General features: G+C 39.6%; 2 protein-coding genes across 2 annotated transcripts; one reads left to right on the forward strand and one right to left on the reverse strand.

Annotated features, from left to right (window-relative positions):
- Window positions 1-9,416: 9,416 nt before the first annotated feature.
- Window positions 9,417-14,811, forward strand: LOC121792034 (uridine 5'-monophosphate synthase-like). The gene is made up of 8 exons (XM_042189814.1): window positions 9,417-9,918; window positions 10,521-10,866; window positions 11,403-11,486; window positions 11,987-12,069; window positions 12,143-12,230; window positions 12,539-12,793; window positions 13,942-14,091; window positions 14,259-14,811. Exons 1-7 carry the CDS (start codon window positions 9,479-9,481, stop codon window positions 14,068-14,070), a joined length of 1,425 nt encoding a protein of 474 aa, XP_042045748.1. The 5' UTR covers window positions 9,417-9,478; the 3' UTR covers window positions 14,071-14,091; window positions 14,259-14,811.
- On the reverse strand, window positions 14,199-15,575 carry LOC121792035. Its single transcript, XM_042189815.1, has 2 exons — window positions 15,335-15,575; window positions 14,199-14,448 (listed from the first exon to the last, which is right to left on the reverse strand). The coding sequence occupies exons 1-2, from the start codon at window positions 15,500-15,502 to the stop codon at window positions 14,269-14,271; spliced, it is 348 nt and encodes a 115-aa protein (XP_042045749.1). The 5' UTR covers window positions 15,503-15,575; the 3' UTR covers window positions 14,199-14,268.
- Between the last annotated feature and the right edge of the window lie 4,812 nt (window positions 15,576-20,387).

Below are 20,387 nucleotides of genomic sequence, written 5' to 3' on the forward strand. Positions count from 1 at the left end.
TTGACTCGCTGTGATTGGGCCCACTTTGTTGTTGTTATTCACCACGAAATATTTCACAGATGATACGCACATCATTATCCACCGAATAAATCGATCATTGAAGCCCACACGAAAAAACATATGTTGTTAGAACCTCCATTCAATGCGATCATACGCCTTCCTCATATCAAGCTTTAGAACTGCACAACCCGTCTCACCTTTTGATTTCCTACGCATCCAATTCATTGATTCAAAAGCAATAAGCGCATTATTTGTAATCAATCTCCCGGAAATGAAAGCACTTTGTGAGTCTGAAAACACTTTGTCAAGGATATTTTTCAGCCTATTAGCCAAAACCTTCGAAATGATCTTGTATAGGACATTACACAAAGCAATAGGCCTAAAATCTGCTATGGTCTCTGGCCTTCCCTTTTTTGGGGATCAACGTAACAAACGTGTCATTAAGATCTCTTGGTAAAGATTCAGAGTTAAGGATTTGAATACAAGATTCGACAACATCTCTACCAATAATATGCCAAAAACTCTGAAAAAAACCAGGATTCATTCCATCGGGACCTGGAGCCTTGTCCGGGTGCATAGAGAAGACTGCCTGCTTGATTTCTATCTCAGTTACCTCATCAGTCAGCAAAGCATTATCTGATGGAGCCACCCAACCAATGACTACATCAACCACCGACTCACACACCACCGGTACACTAAACAAATTGGAGAAATAATAAGAAATTACTACCCCCAAACCATCTTCCCAAGATTTCCACACACCATTATCATCTTTCAATTGGGATATGATATTTTTCTTTTTTTTTCTAGCAGATGCCTACGCATGAAAATACTTTAGAATTGTGAGTCACCATCCCGAAGCCAGTGTTGTTTTGCCCTTTGTCTCCAAAAGATTTCTTAGATGCATCATACCAGTGTTGAGAAGGAGTTGATATGGATTAAAAACAAAATTAAATTAAAAAAGAGCTGATATGGATTAAAACAAAGTTAATTTGGAGAAGAGAAAGTCGACGTAAACAACAGAAATAGGAAACGTGGTTGAGAAGGGACTAACACGGATCTCTAGTATGGAAAAGAGCAAATTATCGATTTTGGTAAAATAGGACTACATATAGTATTAAGCTACAAAGTTTTGGGGATACAATTGTACCCCCTTGTTCCCATGTGTATATGCCATTGATTTTAAGAGTTGTTAGTTAATGTGTTTAATGAGACAGAAAAATGTGATCGTAAATATTAAATAAAGAGAGAATGCGAGTTAAATATTTAATTAAGGAGAAAAAAGTGGTTGTATTATTGCCTTTCGCCAAGAACAATGAATGAAATTACCCTAAATGAAAAATAAGTTATTTCTCAATCACGCAATAAAATGAATAAATAATTTTTTAAATTAAATATGTAAAGCAAATAAATCTCATTGACTTTGTTGGAAAGTTCTAGATAAAAAAGATAAAAAAGATAAAAAAAGAATATTAGTTTAAAGAGTTCTAGAGTGAGCGAGAATTAATTAACTTTGCAACTTTGCACTATTATTTTAATTAAAAAGAGAGAATTAGTGGAGGACAATTAGCTAAAATATTTTAGATTTGTGGGTTACTTTGAGTTTAAAATGGCCTTAGACATTGGCAAGTGTAATAGAGACATTTAGTGTTACACTTAGCGTGAGAATATGAGTTGTATGTGCTCAAAGTTTAATGAGAGACATTTAGGGTTAGATTTAAAATGAGAATACGAGTTTTATGTGCTCAAAGTTAAGTGAATAGTCAAATCTTTTTGGTTGTTATGTGGTTCAGCATAGCAGCTAGACGAGCACATGGATGTGCTGGTGTAATACCCACTATTTTATTATACTAGTTTGTAACACTTTCTGTCGAATTTGAGAAATGCTAGTTACTTCTAGTTACTTTTGAATCGGAAGAATTATTTGATAACCTTATTGGTTTACTACTTAAATGTTGCGTCTTGAAGCAAGTAAAAGAGAAAAAGGTGTCGAACGAACTAAAACAATTACGTAGTTGATTTATGAAATATAACAAACATCAAGAAAGAATGTGAAACTACTTTTTTGAACCAGGATGTTCGAATACATCCCAAGTTACACACTAACTTATATAATTAAATACATATGAGTTTAGAAGAAAGAATTTATGGATGCAACTAAAAAATATATGCATGTTGGGCCTATTCTTCTCAAGTCCAAGAGTCTTTCGGCCCAATGACTTAAAGAACAACCCTATGGGCCAATGCAACCAGCCCTTTTGTGTTCAAGTCATACAATAAACAACAAAACTAATTTAATTGCTTAAGGACTATAGCAATGGCAGCCCCTTGATTTAAGAAGAGAGACCAACATTCTTTAGTAATGGAGGAAAAGGACATACCTAAGAAGGCAAGTCAACACACCTATAGCCTGTTGTCCCTCCAATACCACCCCTGCAACAAACAAACAAGTTGGATTAGTGGAGTACATGGTCAACAAGATAACACCAAAGTGATTCAAATTAAAGTAGCTGGCACATCATCAAAAGGAAGATATGGTGTGTATGAAAACAAATAAAGAATATGTATTAATTAGAGAGAGAATGTTACCAAAAATAAGTAAAATATCTCTTATTTATGATAAATTAAAAATGAAAGTGTGTTATCTTAAGTGTTACGGAGGAACAGAGGAAGTTAAAAATAATAGAACTGCGGAGGTAAAAGATGAGCTAGTAGTTTTAAATTTTTTATTTGCCATATACATACAACTTTAGAAATGAAAAATTCATTAATAGATACCATATCCATGAAGCAAGCAAATAGACTATTTAACATCTTTCCTTAATCATGGACAAATGTAGAGTATTAAACATTCTCTCATGACCTTTGTGGTTCAACCAATTATCTCCTATCTTAGTTTGCAGATTTAATTTGATAAATTAGATAGTTGTAAACACTTTTTCAGTAGATGATAAGGCTCATTTCATGCATCGGTTATGGGGTTAAATTCTGTGATTTCAGTGAACTAATAAGTGTTTGTAAGTTCAGGTGCATGAAAAATCTGTCAGACCCAGGAAATGCATGTAAATCAACTGGGCAGATGAAAGTGAGGAAAAGTGAAGTGAAAAGCGTCAGAAATGTACCTGACCGAGGAAATGATGAAAACACTGGCAAGAAGCAAAAGTGGAACAAGGAGCAATTTCTAAAGGATCCTTTTTCGGAGGGCAAAAATGTCAAATCATAAAGAAGGAGTTCCCTAGGGATCCGTGCCTCAACTATATAAAGGGACAACCACTTTGAAGAGAGGCAACACTTCTCACCAGTTTCAACACTCCTTAGTTTCATTTTTAGTTTTAGCTCACTTCACACACGCACTTGACATCAATGGGGAAATTCTGGGCATTTTGTGGCGGCTTAGCTTAGTTATGTGGTGTAACACCGTCCCCAGGGGGGCGAAGATACAATCATTTTTACATTTCTGCTATTTTTGTCTCGCCGTGAACTTCTTTGCCGGAAGCTCGACGAGTGCTATTCTGTTTGAACCTATTTTCAGTAGCTATAGAAGTTTATGTTTTCCGTTTTATTTTTGGTTTTGATGCTTGATGTTGGATTTTACCAATTTGGATGCTTTTCGCAATTGGTTGTTGAATTGGAGATGAGGATGGTTGAATCGGAGTTGGTTTGTTGTTGAATTGTTTGAATCAAAGTTGATGGATAAGGATCTGGATGTGGTCGAGTCTGGATCGGGTTGATCTGGTGTGGAATTGTGATTTGGAGTTGTGGATCTGATACGTACCGATTTGGATCTGCATGATTAATGATGTTTTTACTGTTGCTTTCGATTTGCTCGTCCTGGTAGTTTAGATCTAGTAGTTTTTCTGCTTAATTGTAGTGTTTGAAGTCCGATCTGAGTTTGCTCTATTTAGTTGTGTTTGATGCTCTGTTTCGTTCATACTCAGGTCAATTTGCTGAAAAAGATGAAGATCGTTGGTAGTTAGACTCAGATCCGTTTCTTTGTTTGCTTTTGCAGTTTTATCTGTCGTAGTAGCTAAATCGGGAAATCTGTCCCATTGCCTTTTCTTACTTATTTGTCTAACTGTTTTGGGAAACATTTTACTTGACCTGGTTGTTTGATAAACTTTCCTTATTTAACCTTCAATTCTCGAGTCATGCATGAGTACGTGTTTTCTTGTTTTCCTGTTCCTAGATCTAGTAGTTTAGTACTTTCAATTCTCTTGTGCCAGTAGTTAAAATTTCTTAACCTATGAGTTGCGTGGCAGCAGCCGACCCCTTTTACCAAATCCTCTGAATACCTTCTAACACCTCCGTCTCTGTGGGTCTGATCCTTACTTCTATATACTAGCCAATAGTATGATGTGTTAAGGTTTTGAAGCAGTAAAAAGTGTATCCAACGACCACTTCTGATAGATTTACGATCTCCTAGACCATGTGATCTAGCGAATCCTCTAGATCTGTTGGATTGAGAAACAACCTAGTGCACACACTTTTTCCAGCTACTTCAGTAGACATTAATGGTAAAAATAATAAAAATTACTTATAATATAATTAGAATTTTTATTTAGAACAACAAATTGACACACACTATCGGTTGGGCATTAAACAAATTGGAGAAATAATTGGAAATTACTACCCCCAAACCATCTTCCCAAGATTTCCACACACCATTATCATCTTTCAACTAAGATATGGTATTTTTTTTTCCTAACAAATTCCTTCACATGAAAATACTTAGAATTGCGGTCACCATCCCGAAGCTAGTGTTGTTTTGCCCTTTATCTCCAGAAGATTTCTTAGATGCATCATACCTTTGTTTCAGGTGTTTGAAATATATAAGGAGAACATATAAGACTCGTAATCTTACTTGTCAAAACAAATTAATTGGTCCATAATATATGTCTCTTTAATTGTTTGACCTTCGAACCTTCAAAACATACCCGATAATTTGTACGGAGAGTCCGTTCCTAGATTCTGTTTATAAAAAATTAAGCATGTTATTCGAAATTTTAAGAGTATTACTCCTTCCGTTCCAGCTAAGAGCATCCACAATAGCGGACTAACCGACGCCCTAGTGATGCACTTTTTATTAGCACAATAAATACCTGCAAGTATACAGAGTAGATCTAGTATAGCTAAAGGTCAGTATCACATATCGATCACGGAGAAAACAATCACAAATTGTCTACCTTCTACTAAAACTCAATTACTATTTGAAAACCGAAAGTTTTGAGAAATTTTGAAAAAAAAGAACACTTGAAAGCAAATAACAACTAATTGCAAATAAATCACGGAGATAAAAGATAAGAGATAAGGGAATACCAGGGATGTGCGTTCACAGTTATGGTTATATAAATTCCAACTACAACACCCTAGCACAGTTCGTACTTTGATAGAACGAGTCACCTGGCTTATGCTCATGTGATGCAAACGTTGATTACTAATACTAGAGTTGTCAATCTAGATCCGTAACTCCTAAAAGCTCCTAAGACCCTTGAAAAGTCCTCACTCTCAATTAACAGTGCCGTTTTAAAGGAAGCTAATTGTAGTGTCTATTATGTGAATCTAACTCGCCAACCTCCTCTCACAATTATGTAGCAAGTTATATTAAATCATCACAGAATGTGTCACTCAAACGTGAAGCATTATCCAATTACTTAAGGAAGAAACAAAGTAAGAACAAAACGGATATTAAATAGAAAATGGAATTGTATAACCAAAGTCGTTACTAACACATCCCTAGAATCTTATGACACATGATAGAATAAACTAAAAACATAGATTGTAGGGAAGACAATGAAAACATAAGACTAAAGCAATAAAACTCAAAGGTAGAATCCTTTTAGCCTTGATGATCTTCTTGAATCCTTCTTCAACCCCTTGCACTATGTAGTACTCTCACTTTTAAGCTCTGGAAATATTTTTCAAAGAGAAGATCTATTTTTAATGAAGCTTTAGGAATATTTATAAGGGAGAAATCCCCCTCATCAAATAAGGAAAAGTATTGAAAAAGTATTGTAAGTCTTGGAGAGAAAGTAGGGCAAATCTGCTCGCTGCTTCTTCCTAGCGGGCCGCTACACCTTGGCTAGCGGTCGCTGTGGGTTGATCCAAAGCATCTGTCTCTTGGGCAGCGGTCGCTGCACTTGTTTCAACGGTCGGTGGCAATCATCCCGTAACTTTCTGGACCCTTTGTAGTGGTCGCTGGGCGTGTTCTTCCTTTCATGCACAACTTTCCTGGAGCGGGCCGCTACTGGCTTAGCGGTCTCTGGGCGCCAGCGGACCGCTGGGCGTCTTGAACAGCTCCAAATTTCCAACTTTGCGTTTTGAAATATGCACATTTCTCACAAAACACGTCAAAATATCAAAATCGACAAAACACATGAAATATAGACATGAATTGTGATTTTGACATTAAAAACAGACCAAATAAAGGCCTTAAAACCGTGCAAAATCCGAGCGTATCACCTAGCCACATCCGTGCGACAAGGGCGCTCGGCTAGCCGAGAGGACGAAAAACTAACGCCCGAGAGGTCGGGCGTGGACTAACCAGCTAGCCGATTATTATTTTTTATTTTTTTTAAAAAAAATTTCTATTCCCATTTCATTTTTTTTCTATATTTTTTTCTTCAATTCAATTCGTTGTTGTTTTTTTCTCGGGAGGGAGGGCAAGGGCTAGGGCTAGGTTATTGCTAGGCTGTTGCTTGGCTAGGGTAGTGACTAGGATGTGGAAATGGCATGATGATGTGACAGTTTTTATCTAGGCTATTGCTAGTCCAGTCATATTGTGGATGCTCTAAGATGATACATTTTTTAGTCCGTACGAAATTTTAGAAGCTTTTGGTTAATGTATTTAATTAGAAAGAACAAAGTGAGGTTAAGTATTTAATTAGAAAGAAAGAGAATTAAATATTTAATTGAAAAGAGAAAAAAATGGTTGAGTGCATTAATTGAAGAGAAAAAATTTCTAAAAATAGAAATGTGCGTCATATTTAGGACAAACTAAAGTGGGTACTCCCTCCGTTCCCTTATAGTTGAGTTATTTTTCTATTTTGGGAAGTTCCCGCATAGTTGAGTCATTTCCATATATAGTAAAATTTATATTTTTTTACTTTACTCTCTCCTACTTTATTCATTTTTTACTTTATTCTCTATACTTTTTACTCTATTACTTTATTATCTATTTATTTAAAAGACTGAACATCTCTTTTTTAAACTTTGTGACGAAAAAGTTTTACCTCAACTGTGAAGACATGTATTATAAGGAATGAAAGAGAAAAAATAAAAAGAGTGGATTTGTGAGTGCAGTCCAATTCTACTGTGAAGACATGTATTATAAGGAATGAAAGAGAAAAAATAAAAAGAGTGGATTTGTGAGAGCATCTCCAATAACCGGCGTCACCACCGCGACGCCGATTTTTCGCCCACGCCAGTTTGACGCCGAACCATTGGAACCGGCGTGGGAGAAATCGGCGTCGCCATGCCGATTCCCGCGCTGACGCCGGCTCCGACGCCGATCCTCACGGGCGCCATTGTGCGTCCCGGATCGGCGCCAAACCGGCGTCGGATTTAAATTTTTTTTTTGTTTTTCGAAAACATTATATATACGCGCGTTGAACCTCATTTTCATTCGCACCACTTGTTTTAACGAGTACTCTCTCTCTACCTTACTTTCTGTACAAGATCAATAACGAGCAATGGAGAACAACTATGAAGGTACTCCAGTTAATCCCGGGGGATGGTCTCAGACTCCCCCGCCTCCCGGTGTAGGGTCCCATACTTCCCCGGCTCCTGGGGGAGGTGGTTGGCCTCCGATGAGCGGGTACTACAACATGTACCCGTGGCAGCATATGATTCCGGGGTGGGCACCCGGCATGTAGCCCCCTATGCAGATGATGCCGGGGTGGGCACCCAGCATGCAGCCACCGGCGCAACAGATGATGCCACCGGCGCAACAGATGATTCCCCCGGCGCAGGGGACGCACGGGGGGGACAACGCCTATCGGCCGACTTTTGATTTTTTCACCGGTTCTTCGCACACATCGACCCCAACGGATGCACAGTATACGGAGACCTTCTCCTTAGCGGACTTGGGTTTTGATATTAACGAGGTTTCGGAAACTCTCATTCAAAGCCAGGGAGTAGGGCGGGGTAAGAAGAAGGGCAAGGCGAAGAAGGTCGGCGAGTCGTCGCAGCCCCAAGCCGAAATCCGGGGCCGGAGGAAGTGGACAGACGCGGAGAACATTGCGGTTGCCAAGGCGTGGGTGAGTGTCTGCGACGATCCTCTGGTTTCGAACAACCAGAGGATCGTCAACTTGTGGGCCAAGATGCAGCAGCCTACAGGGCATTTTGCCCTGAAGGGAGACCGTGCACCGGGGAGGAGGTCCGGAAGTGCTGGGACCGAATCAGGGCTGGCGTCTCTCGATTTTCGGGTTTGTATGCCAACGCCCTCCGCATGCAGACCAGTGGCCAAACAGAGGAAGACTGCAGGAGGATTGCGGAGAGAGCCTACCCCGATCCGGATAAGAAGTACTATGAGTTCACCTACTGGAACTGCTACGTTGTGCTCAACGAGTCGGAGAAATTCCGGGCAAGCGTCGACGCTGGCTGGCCGAAGAGGCAGAGACTGAACTATACCGGAGATTATAGCGGCAGCAGCGGTGGTTCGTCAGACCTCCCTGAGACGGCCCAGGAGGTCCCGACTCCTCGGTCGTTCGGTCGCCGACCTCGCCCGGTTGGGCAAAGGCGGGCGCAGCAGGTTGCGAGGGGGGCACCCCGAGTTCCCAGGACGTCCATTCGGCATCCCCCCATCGGCAGGTCTACCGAGGAGCTCAAATTCTTCGCGCACCAACAAACGCGCGCTCAAATGGTGAAGACCTTAGCCGACTTCCAAGCGGCGGTGGACCCCGAGGTGAAGGATTTTCTTCGTGTATTGCTCCAGAGCCAGCGTGAAGAATTGGAGGCAATGAGGAGGGACACCGGCGGTAATAGCCGCGGCGTAGGTGGCGACGGAGGCGGCGGCGACGACGGTGAAGAAGCGCTGGGCGACGACGGAGACGAGGACGGCGGCGATGAGTGATTTTGTTTTACTTTTTTAAATTAATGTACTTTTTAATTTTTGTACTTTATTTATATTATTGTATTTTTTTTAAAAGTAATGTACTTTTTAAATTTTAATATTATTATTCGAATTTTCCGTATTTGTCTCGTAAATTAAATTCCGTATGTTGATACAAGTGTAAATTAAATTATATAATTGTTATTAGTGATGTGGATAGGTAGTGTGAAGGCTATGTGAGGACTATTTGATGTCCAGATGATGTGGCAAGCTGATATGGCAGGAGAATTGTAGTGCTGATGATGTGGCAGTGTGAAGGCTATTTGAGGGCTATTTGACGTCCGTGCTTATTGGAGATGCTCTGAGTTCAGTCCAATTCTACTCTGCATCGTCGCCAAAATCTAAAACCTCAAGCATTGATCACCAACAATGGAGTCGCTGATTCTGCAGCTCCACGACATCTCCGCCGTCAAATTCGGCGAATTCAAGCTCAAATCGGGCATCTCCTCCCCAATCTACATGGACCTCCGCCTCATAGTCTCCTACCCTTCCCTCCTCCGCCAGATTTCCCGCGGTCTCGTCGCCGCCGTCCCTTCCTCCTCCCTCTATGACGTCATCTGCGGCGTCCCCTACACCGCTCTCCCCATCGCCACCTGCATTTCCTTCTCCTCCGGCCTTCCGATGGTCATGCGCCGCAAGGAGATCAAGGACTACGGCACCGCCAACGCTATTGAGGGCGCGTTTCTGCCAAATCAGACCTGTCTCGTCGTCGAAGACCTCGTCACCAGCGGCGCCTCCGTTATTGAGACCGCGGCGCCTCTCCGCGCGGCCGGGATGAATGTCACCGACGCCGTTGTTATGATTGATAGGTGAAAAGAGAATTACTCTGCTAGCTATTTCCTGTATTTGTTTCCAGTGATTGATCCATACTGATTGAGTATCTCCATGATTACTACTGTCTAGGGTTTTAATTCTTTTCTCAATGTGCAAAAATATGTAATCAATTGAAAATCTGCAATTTAGTATCGACCAAGCAACGCCTAATTGTTATGTGCTTTCCATTTGCCTGTTGGCTTCTTGACGAAGACACTAATTTTGAGGCTTATTATTGAATTTTATTGTAACTGTGGGATTTCTGTGTCCTGCCAGATTATCAAGTGATCATGTAATTTACTTTGAATGATAGATAGGATATGACATATGATTGAGTATTTGAAGGTTAAGATCGTCAAACAAGTTCAAGGTTTATCGATCCATCAAAGGAATTGATGGATTAGTGTTGATTTCTTTTATCTATCCATCCTATCACTTAACGAAAATGACCCTAAACATATTGTCATCCATTAGAGCGCCCGTCCTTGTACTTTCTCGGTATGGAATTCGGATGCACCTGTGTGTGCATAAAAGGTGATGTGTGTTCATTTCTGCATACTGAAAACTATTCTTTGAAAATCTATGTATTATCATTCAGGGAACAGGGAGGGCGGGAGAATTTGGCAGAAAAAGGAATTGTATTGCACTCTATGGTGACACTGAGGGAAATGGTCAGGATACTGAAGGAGAAGGAAAGAGTTTCCGAGGAGACTCAGAAGATGGTTGAAAGATTCTTGGAGGAGAACCAAAAGGTGTCAGTACCAGCACCAGTGGCACCAACAGCTGCTGGGGTCAGACATAGGCTTCCATATGAAGAGAGGGCAAAAATGGCGATGAACCCAACGGGAAAGAAATTGTTCGAGATAATGGCACAGAAGGAGACTAACTTGTGCTTGGCTGCTGATGTTGCAACTGCTTCGGAGTTGCTTGACTTAGCAGACAAGGTGAGATAAACAAATTCTCCTCTTTACAATTGAATATGAGGCCTGAGGGTAGTAGTAACATGAAGACATACTCTTGTCTAATAAAATCTTCTTTCTCATTGGTTCATGTATTTCTCTGTATTAAATAAAAAAACAATGAATTCAGTAGTTGTGTATGTGCTGGTAGAAATCTGCTTACAGAGCAAGTTAGATTACTATTATATCACTCCATGTGGTTTTCGTTCAACATGTTGGTGATATGCTCGCTTAATGTATACTCCCTCCATCCCATTAGAAATGAAGCATTTGCTTTCGGCACGAGATTTTATGTAGTATCATTTGTGAGTTAATGAGGAGAGAATAAAGTAAGAGAGATGAAAAAGTAGAGATGATGTTGTTTCCATTTTAGGAAACGTTTTATTTTTAATGGAACAACTCAAAAAGGAAAACTTTTCATATTTAATGGGACAGAGGGAGTAGTATATTGGTAAATGAGTTAATTACTTTTCATGTGGTTATTCCTGCTAAAGATTGGTGACCTTTGAATATTTCTGCAGGTTGGGCTTGAGATCTGCATGTTGAAAACCCATGTTGATACATTGCCTGATTTTACCCCAGATTTTGGATCTAAACTCCGTTCGGTATATTGCTAACTCCTGAGCTTAATTTTCCTCTTACATTGCCAAAAGAAGAAATCGATGGAATTGCATATTGCCCTATGATTTATAGGACATCTCATGGTATACATATTTGTAAGGTTGCTCTTAAAGATGGTAATGGTTCTCCTCTTGCATAGAGTGTTCTTGGTTCCATATTGGCCTTGGTTTACTATTAGTTGTAGTATCATATATTAGGATTTTAAAGATTTCTCCTGTTTATGGGATTCCAGTCTTACTTGTACTTACTTGACATGCTTTTTGCACCAATACGTTATTAACTTATTACACGAGGTTGCTTCATGTCATCATGATTATCTATTAAAGGAACAGAAAAATTTCTAAAGTTCATATTTTCATTTTATTCCTAGTTAACATCATCTATTCCCTTATGTGCATTATGAAAATTCAAGTGTTTCTAATAAAGGTTTTTTATAAAGCATGAAGTAAATCTTGTAGAGACTAATTCTGCATATCTTTTGAAGATAGCAGAGAAACATAATTTCTTGATTTTTGAAGACCGCAAGTTTGCTGACATTGGCAACACAGTCAGCATGCAGTATGCAGGGTACTCTTATATTGCATTTGGGAGTATAATTTTTTGGCTGATTTCCTAAAGATTTTTCACTTGTTTTCTGCAGTGGTATCTTCCATATATTGGACTGGGCAGATATAACAAATGCTCATATAATTTCAGGTCCAGGAATTGTGGATGGGCTAAAATCAAAGGTGTGTATTTAATACTCCCTTTGTCCCTGAAAAGTATGAACTTTCTAATTTTGGAATAGTTAAACAACACATTACCCCTACCCATCATTTTATTTACAATTTATACAATTACACTACACTACTAATGATGTCGAGCCCACTCTCCATTAACACTACTTACACTCCCCTTTATCTCTCTCTTTCTTTCTTACCAATTATACATTAAAACTTGTGCCTAACCAAATGGTCATACCTTTTGGCTCGGTATGAGCCATGAGATGTTATGAAATGCTACAACAGTTACTATATCATGTTTTCTGATGTGATAGGGTTTATCACATGGCAGAGGTTTGTTGTTGCTAGCTGAAATGAGTTCTCTTGGTAGCTTTGCTACTGGCGACTACACATCTGCAGCTGTGAAAATTGCGGAGGATCATTCAGATTTTGTTATTGGTTTCATATCTGTGAATCCTGCTTCATGGCCTAGTGGACCAGGAAATCCATCCTTTATTCACGCCACTCCTGGCGTTCAAATGGTAAAAGGTGGAGATGCATTGGGCCAACAATATAATACTCCAGAGTCTGTAAGTGATTTCTTTACCCGATCTAGTTTTCATTTCTTGTAGTTATAGTTATAGTTATAGTAGATTAGTACTTATAGTGATGCAGCTTGTTTTGTCTCACCTTGTTTTGGGTTTTAGCAAGATAACTTATTTCTTCTTACAAATAGATAATTTGCTAAACTATAACTATAGTTTCATGCTCTATACTATTTATCTATAGTTAATTGACAGTAATAATCTTGTTATACACTTATTGCTTAGAAAGTATTCATAAGTCCATTCGCTACATATTTTTAGCTGTTTTTATAGTAAGTACTACTCCCTCCGTTCCATGGTAATTGAGTCATTTTTCTATTTTAGGATTTCCAAGATAATTGATTAATTTATATTTTTGGTAAAAAGTAACCAGCTCTTTTATTTTATTCTCTCTTAGTTTATTCTCTTTTACTTTATTCTCTTTTACTTTATTCTCTTTTAAACTTTATTCACCATCCATTTAACACACTATTCTTAAACTCCGTGCCGAAAAAAAATGCCTCAGTTAACAAGGAACGGAAGGAGAACTATATAGTCAAATTGATTTTGTTTAATATAGTATGACTATCATCTTTGAGTAGTACTCCCTCCGTCCCACAAGAAGAATATGCATTTTCTAATTTTGGAAACTCTCTCTCTAATGAGGTGGGACTACTTCTCCACTAACAATACTTTAATTACTTTTTCCCTCTACATCCCTCTTACTTTACTAATTTTGTATTAAAACCCGTACTGAATACAAAGTGCATATTCTTTTGTGATTGGATGAAGTATTATATAGATATATGAATTTATTCAAATAATAACTATACTACTAATTTTTCTAACCGTTGGATTAGAAGATCTAACAGGGATAAATAGTATGTAAATACTATAACATAATTTTCTGTTATGGTATTGCCAATTAATTCGCTATTAGTTAATAAAATAACATTATTTTCTGTTTATCTTTCATATTTCACACAATTTTCATATTTAGCAATCATAGTCAAGCAGATTTTTCTTCACAATGCTTACAAATCTTCATCGATTTTCACATTTGTCAATCATAGTCTTTCATTTTTAAAATTTGGGTCATTATTTATCATCGTAGTCAAGAGAATTGTCATTGATTTCTGGTATTCTTGTTTCAGGTTATTGAAGAGAGAGGCAGCGACGTTATAATAGTTGGCCGCGGAATCATAAATGCAAAAAATCCTGCAGAGGCAGCTCTTGAATATCGGCTTCAAGGATGGAATGCATACTTAGTCAGCTGCAAGTAAATGAAGTCTATACTTACCTTGGTAAGAATTCTTGATCATGTCATACAGAACCAAGTAGAACTAAACTTTGATTGTGTGATGCAAGAGTATATTCGGAGGAAAAAAAATCAAGAATTTGGGAGTCTTCATTTGAGACAGTAATAAATTAGCTACGTTGTTGTTAAGTTGCAAATGTGTGATTTGTACAGAAGCATTGAATCAAACACGGCTTTGTTTGGAGAGTAGCATAACAGCAACTGTAACAGGAGCGAATATGATGAACAAGGCCTGTGCAAGATTGGGCTGAGTGATTTCTGGAAATATAATGCTTCCGTATTTGATCGCCGCTGCGCCTGCGACAGATGCGCCTCCTAACTGCACCAAATACTTCACATCTTCCTGTCCAAATATCCACCCAGCCTACTTAGAAATGTATTCCTCAACACTGTCCTTTTAACTTGAAGAATATCTAATTCATTTTAACAACTCTCTTAGAAGTCTTATTTGTGTTATCTACTTTCCTTTACGTAACAGCCTCTTATCCCCCGTTCTCTCATAGTTAAGTCGTTTTTCCATTTTGGGAAGTTCCCTTATAGTTGAGTCATTTTTATATATAGTATTTCCTCTGTCCCGATTAAGATGACACATTTCTTAGTCGCACGATATTTTGGGAGTTGCTGGTTAATGTGTTTTATTGGAGAGAGAGAATATGTGTAAGTATACTCTATTATTTTTTTTCTACTTTATTAACTTTTTACTTTATTCTCTCGTACTACTTTATCTATCCACTTGACACACTAAACATCATTTTCTTAAATTCTATGAAGAAAAGTTTCGCCTCAACTATGAGGGAACGGAGGACTTACTATAATTTATGTATTGCATTATCTCATGGATCATCCGGTTTATCTAACTTATAACTGATTTGTATTTCTTTTCAGGTTGGCCCCCTTAAATAATTGAGTCATTTCCTTTTTTGACAAAAAGAATAATATTTTTTTTTTCAATTACTTTACTCTATTTTATCAATTTACATAACATAATTTTTTAAAAATTAAGTGCCCAACTAAATAGGGACGGGGGAGTATAATGGTAAATGGTAGTAATCGAAGTTGTGTATTAGCACATGGCTACCAAGTACCAAGTCAATTTACGACCACAAACAACCACTTCAAGATATGTGAAAACCAAACAATATGACCTTGTGAATGAAAATGGAGGAGCTCACGATCTATTTCAGAGAAGAGGAATCTGCAATCATAAATTGGTAATGTTGGATTCTGACCTGAGAAACGAATGCTGCCTTGTCATCGGCGGTCTGGTTTGTCTGAGGCTTGGACGATGCCGGTACTGGTAATTTCCTCCTTAACGACGTCGTCTTGGGGTGAAGATTGTTTGGGAATGATGCAATTGAAGAGCGATGAATTGCCAAGGATGCTGCTGCGGCTGCCATTGATTTTTTCTTAAGCCAAAAGATAAAGATAAGACGGAATATAAATTGGATAAAAATTTAGGAACATATGTATATGACTTGGATTTAATTTAACATGTGCATTGTCTTTTTCCCAGACTATTCAATTTCATATAAATAAAAATTTGACAGTTTTTACTATATACATGTAAAATGGTATTTCTGTCATTACTACAAAACTTTGCCCTCTAATTAAAATCATGTCATAATTTTAATGCTTAAAGTGAAAAGTCTTTAATAGTTATCATTAGAGTGTCCACTATGGGAGCGGCTCGGCGGTCGCCGAAGAGGGGTGTGGGGCGAGGCGGGAGGCGCGGCGGTCATAGTGGCTGGGGTGGCCGCCGCGCCGGAGGACGGGGGGGGGGGGCGGAAACGGCTTCGCCGCGTGCGGGGCGAGGACGCGGCTGGTGGGGGTGAGGCGCGCCTATAGGCGCGGCGGTCATAGTGACCGCAGCTTCCGGCGCGGCGGTCGACGCGTGCAAAATTTTTTATTTTTTATTTTTCCTTTTTCCTCTATAAATACAACCATTCCCCACTTATTTTTACCATTTCCACAACAATCATTCAACATCTCAGCTCTCTAAAAAATGCACCGAGGAGACGACGAATCACCCGACTCTCAGGAATCGGGATATGGCAGCAATCCGTCAAACCAGTCGGCTAATCCTTTCCATGCAGCTGGATTTGGCGGATATGCAGGTCAGGGGTCGGGATTTGGCGGATATGCGACTCCGTCCCAGACATGGAATTGGAATCAATCTCCCCCACCGTGGGCATCGAGTCCACCCATTCATCCATCTCAGTCGTGGAGGTCTTCTCCAACTCCCCCATCTTTACAGCGGAATCTGAGTCGTTCCGCTTTTGGAGATTACAGACCCACCTTCGACACGCTTCACCAGACGCGACCGGGTTCCCCTTTCCAGGCCAGCCAATCTCCCATCACCGAAGCAGATCACGATGCATTTGAAACTATGATGGGCCTGCTGAGTTCCGGCATCCCAGAGACACCGGCAGCACGGGTGGAAACGCCCGTTCCGACCCGAGCAGGTAGCGGCAGTTCAAGGGGTGGAGGCCGTAGGGGAGGAGGCGGCAGTCGGGGCTCCGGCCATGGCGGTGGTCGCACGGCGAGTGGCGAGGGCAGTGGCACTGGCGGTAGCGGTGGATCTGGTTCTGGGTCCAACAGGGGGAAGCTATACACCAAGGACGAGAGCGTTGCCGTGGCGAAGGCTTGGGATGCAATCACTTCGGACCCAGTGGTTGGCAACGATCAGCACGAGGGGAGCTTTTGGAGGCGCGTAACTGATGCATACGAGGAGCTCAAACCCGAAGGCGCCGAGAGTCGCGACCCCGAACAGATACGGAAAAAGTGGAGTAGGATTCTCCGGGCTACCAAGCGGTTCGCGTCGATATACGAGAACAACCTTCGTCACGCTGAGAGTGGCCGCAGCGCAGCTGATGTTAAGGTCCTGTCTGAGGGCCAATTCCACACGGAGGGCTGGCCGAAGTTCCAGTCGTGGGAGGAGTATCTTGTTCTCGCGGATTGCCCGAAATTCCGGTCGATCGTGGCGCTCGAGACAGGAGGAGCGCCTGGGCCAAAGCGCACAAGGCAAAACATTACCGGCGACTACAGCAGTGGAAGCGGCTCGCACGAGTTCGAGCAGTCCAACGAACAAGTCGAAGAGCCAGCCGCCACTCACACTAGGCGCCGACGGCCCATGGGACAACAGGCCTCTATCCGCAGTGCACGAGGGGGTAGAGGTGCCTCCCGCCTCTCGGCAGGCGCGTCCGAGGCGCGCTTCCCCCAGTCCGGATCAGTCCGACCGTCCAATGTGCAACCCTATGTGCAACCCCACGAGGTATTGGCCAATACCATAGACGTGACGTTGATGCAACAACTGCAAGACGCACTGCGGTCGTACGCAGGGGAAACTGACCCGTACGTCAGGAACGCCTACAAGAGGCTCATCAATCGGCTTGAGACTCGACTGGGGTTGGTTGATAATGCGCCTAGGGATACCGCGGCCGGCAGCAGCGAGAGAGGAGGAGGAGAAGACGAAGAAGAGGAAGACGAGGAAGCCGACTCCGACACCGAGTAGACGGTGGCGGAGTTTTGTAGTTGTATTTTATTTTAATTATTCGTTGTATAATTTTACCACCTTCCAATACAACGAATATTCGGCCCTAATTACCTCGTTTTCTATTTATTTTACACTGCAATTATTTAAATTACACTTCATTAAAATAAAAAATATTTTAAAATGAAAATTGATTATAAAATTTGGGGGCTATTGGAGGTGTCCACTATAGTGGCGGAAATAGAATTTTGGGGCTATGGACAAAAATCCGGGGCTATGGACAAAAAACTGGGGCGGGGCTATTGGGCGTGTCCACCTTATAGTGGACACCCTTAGTGGGGCAAGTGAAAGACATTGGAATAAGATTCTAACTTTTTTTGGACTATATATATCACTCACTACATTGTTTTCTATTGCTTTCTCCAATGAATTTTCGGTGAAACTTTATTCCATGTTTAGGGCTGAGCAAAAAAACCGGAAACCGAATATCCGAACCGAACCAAACCGAAATTTTGAAATTCGGTTCGGTTATTTCGGTTTTTCGGTTCGGTTCGGTTTTGAAAATACAAAAATTTCGGTTTTTCGGTTCGGTTCGGTTCGGGCGAAGAAAAAAACCAAAAAACCGAATAACCGAATTATATATATTCTATTAATTTAATATATTATATTATATATAATATATAGTATATTATTTTAATAAATTCTACTATATTATATATATTATATGTATTATTAATTTTATATTATATATAAATATTCTATTAGTATATATAAAATAAAATAAATTACACACATATATATTAATATTATATATATTTTTTTTCGGGTTTTTCGGTTTTTCGGTTTTGTTCGGGTTTTTTCGGTTTTTTAAGTTCGGTTTTCGGTTTTTCGGTTTTGGTTTTTTGGTTTTTCGGGTTCGGTTCGGTTTGGATTTTGAACTAAATTCGGTTTTTCGGTTTTGGTTCAGTTTTGACAAAAAACCGAACCGAAACCCGAATGCACACCCCTATCCATGTTTCATCTTTTGCGACCATTGTACTCCCTCTATCCCTACAAAATATAAATATTTGATCTTACACAGATTTTAATACAGAATTAGTAAGTAAATGAGAGAATTATTTTTTTTAAAGTTTGGTAGTGGAGAATAGCCCCACCTTATTAGAGATAAAATAGTTTTTAAAATTAGAAAGTTTATACTTTTCAGTGATGGAATATAAAGAAAATAGTTCATACATTCTCGGGACGGAGGGAGTAATAGTTTTTTATGTGAGTATATTTCTCAAGTTATATACTCCCTTTATTCCACTGTAGTAGAAGCGTTTTGTTTTGAGCACTTACTTTGAAAAAAATGACACTCCATCCGTCCACGAAAAATAGAACACATTTGTCATTTTTGGTTGTCTACGAAAAACAGAGTACATTTAAAAAATGAAAGTTTTCAACAACTTCTCTCTTACTTTTTTCCCTTCTCTCTTACTAATAAAATGGACCCCACATTCCACTAACACTATTTCTCTTTTATTTTTTCCCTTATTTCTTACTTTACCAATTCCATATTAAAACTCATGGCATTCACAATGTGTCCTATTTTTCGTGGACAGATGAAGTAATAAATATTTAAAGTCGTAAGTAAGAGAGATAATGCATAGAAGGCTCTTATCTATATGATTACCTCTCTTACTTTACTCTATATCTATTTTAATGATTTATTATAATTTTACCGAAATGAGTGCTCGAAACAAAATGCCTCTACTACAGTAGGACGAATCGAGTATGATTTATTGTTGTTGCGTGTTTGCAATTTTCGTATGCGTATTTGCAATTTTTGTATGCATATTAGCAATTTTGTACTTCCCCGTCTCACTTAAGATGACACGTTTTCCTTTTTAGTTTGATCCAACTAAAATGACACATTTCATTTTTAGAAACTTTCTCTCTACAATTAATACACCCAATCACTTTTTTCCACCCCTATTAAAATATTCATCTTTCTTTCTCTCTCTATTTTAATACTTCCACCCACATTTTCTCTCTCCAATTAAACATATTAACCAATAACTCCAAAAATCCCGTGCCGGCTAAAGGAATGTGTCATCTTAGCTGGGACGGAGGGAGTATTAAATATCCAAAAGATTTTTCATTTTTGGTGTATCATGCTAATAATTACTCCCTCCGTCCGCGAATAGGAGTTCTGTTTTTTCATTTTAGTCCGTCCGCGAATATGAGTCTCGGTTCACTTTTACCATAAATGGTAATAGAGTCCTACCTTCCACTAACTTATTCCACTCACATTTCATTTGAAACTAATATATACAAGTGGGACCCCATTCCACTAACTTTTTTCCACCCACTTTTTTTAATATTTCTTAAAACCCTTGCCGCTCATGAATGAGACTCCTATTGACGTACAGATGGAGTAACTCTATGTAAATTGAAAAATATATAATAATCACATATGCTAGTTATAATTGGTAGTACTATTTACTAAGACAATCACAACGTAATGGATGTTACATTTTATTTGATAGAGAAATAGGTAGAGATGATCATGTAAGAGTAGAGTTGGGTTTGGAGGGGTTGGTGATACAAGTGAAGAGACACACAATATTCTGTGAGCTGCATCCTTGGTAGCACGAAACGGGTCCGAACCCGCAGCCCACGGTACAGCCTATCGCTGCTTGATAACACTTCATTAGGCACTGCCCTACTTGAGACGGCTGCGCCTCCGAACTCTGCTGCATATATATTAATACGAGAGCCAACATCATCATCATCTTCGTCGTCGTCTTCAT

The sequence above is a fragment of the Salvia splendens genome, chromosome 2 (genome assembly GCF_004379255.2).
Source record: "Salvia splendens isolate huo1 chromosome 2, SspV2, whole genome shotgun sequence".
NCBI classification, from domain to species: domain Eukaryota; kingdom Viridiplantae; phylum Streptophyta; class Magnoliopsida; order Lamiales; family Lamiaceae; genus Salvia; species Salvia splendens.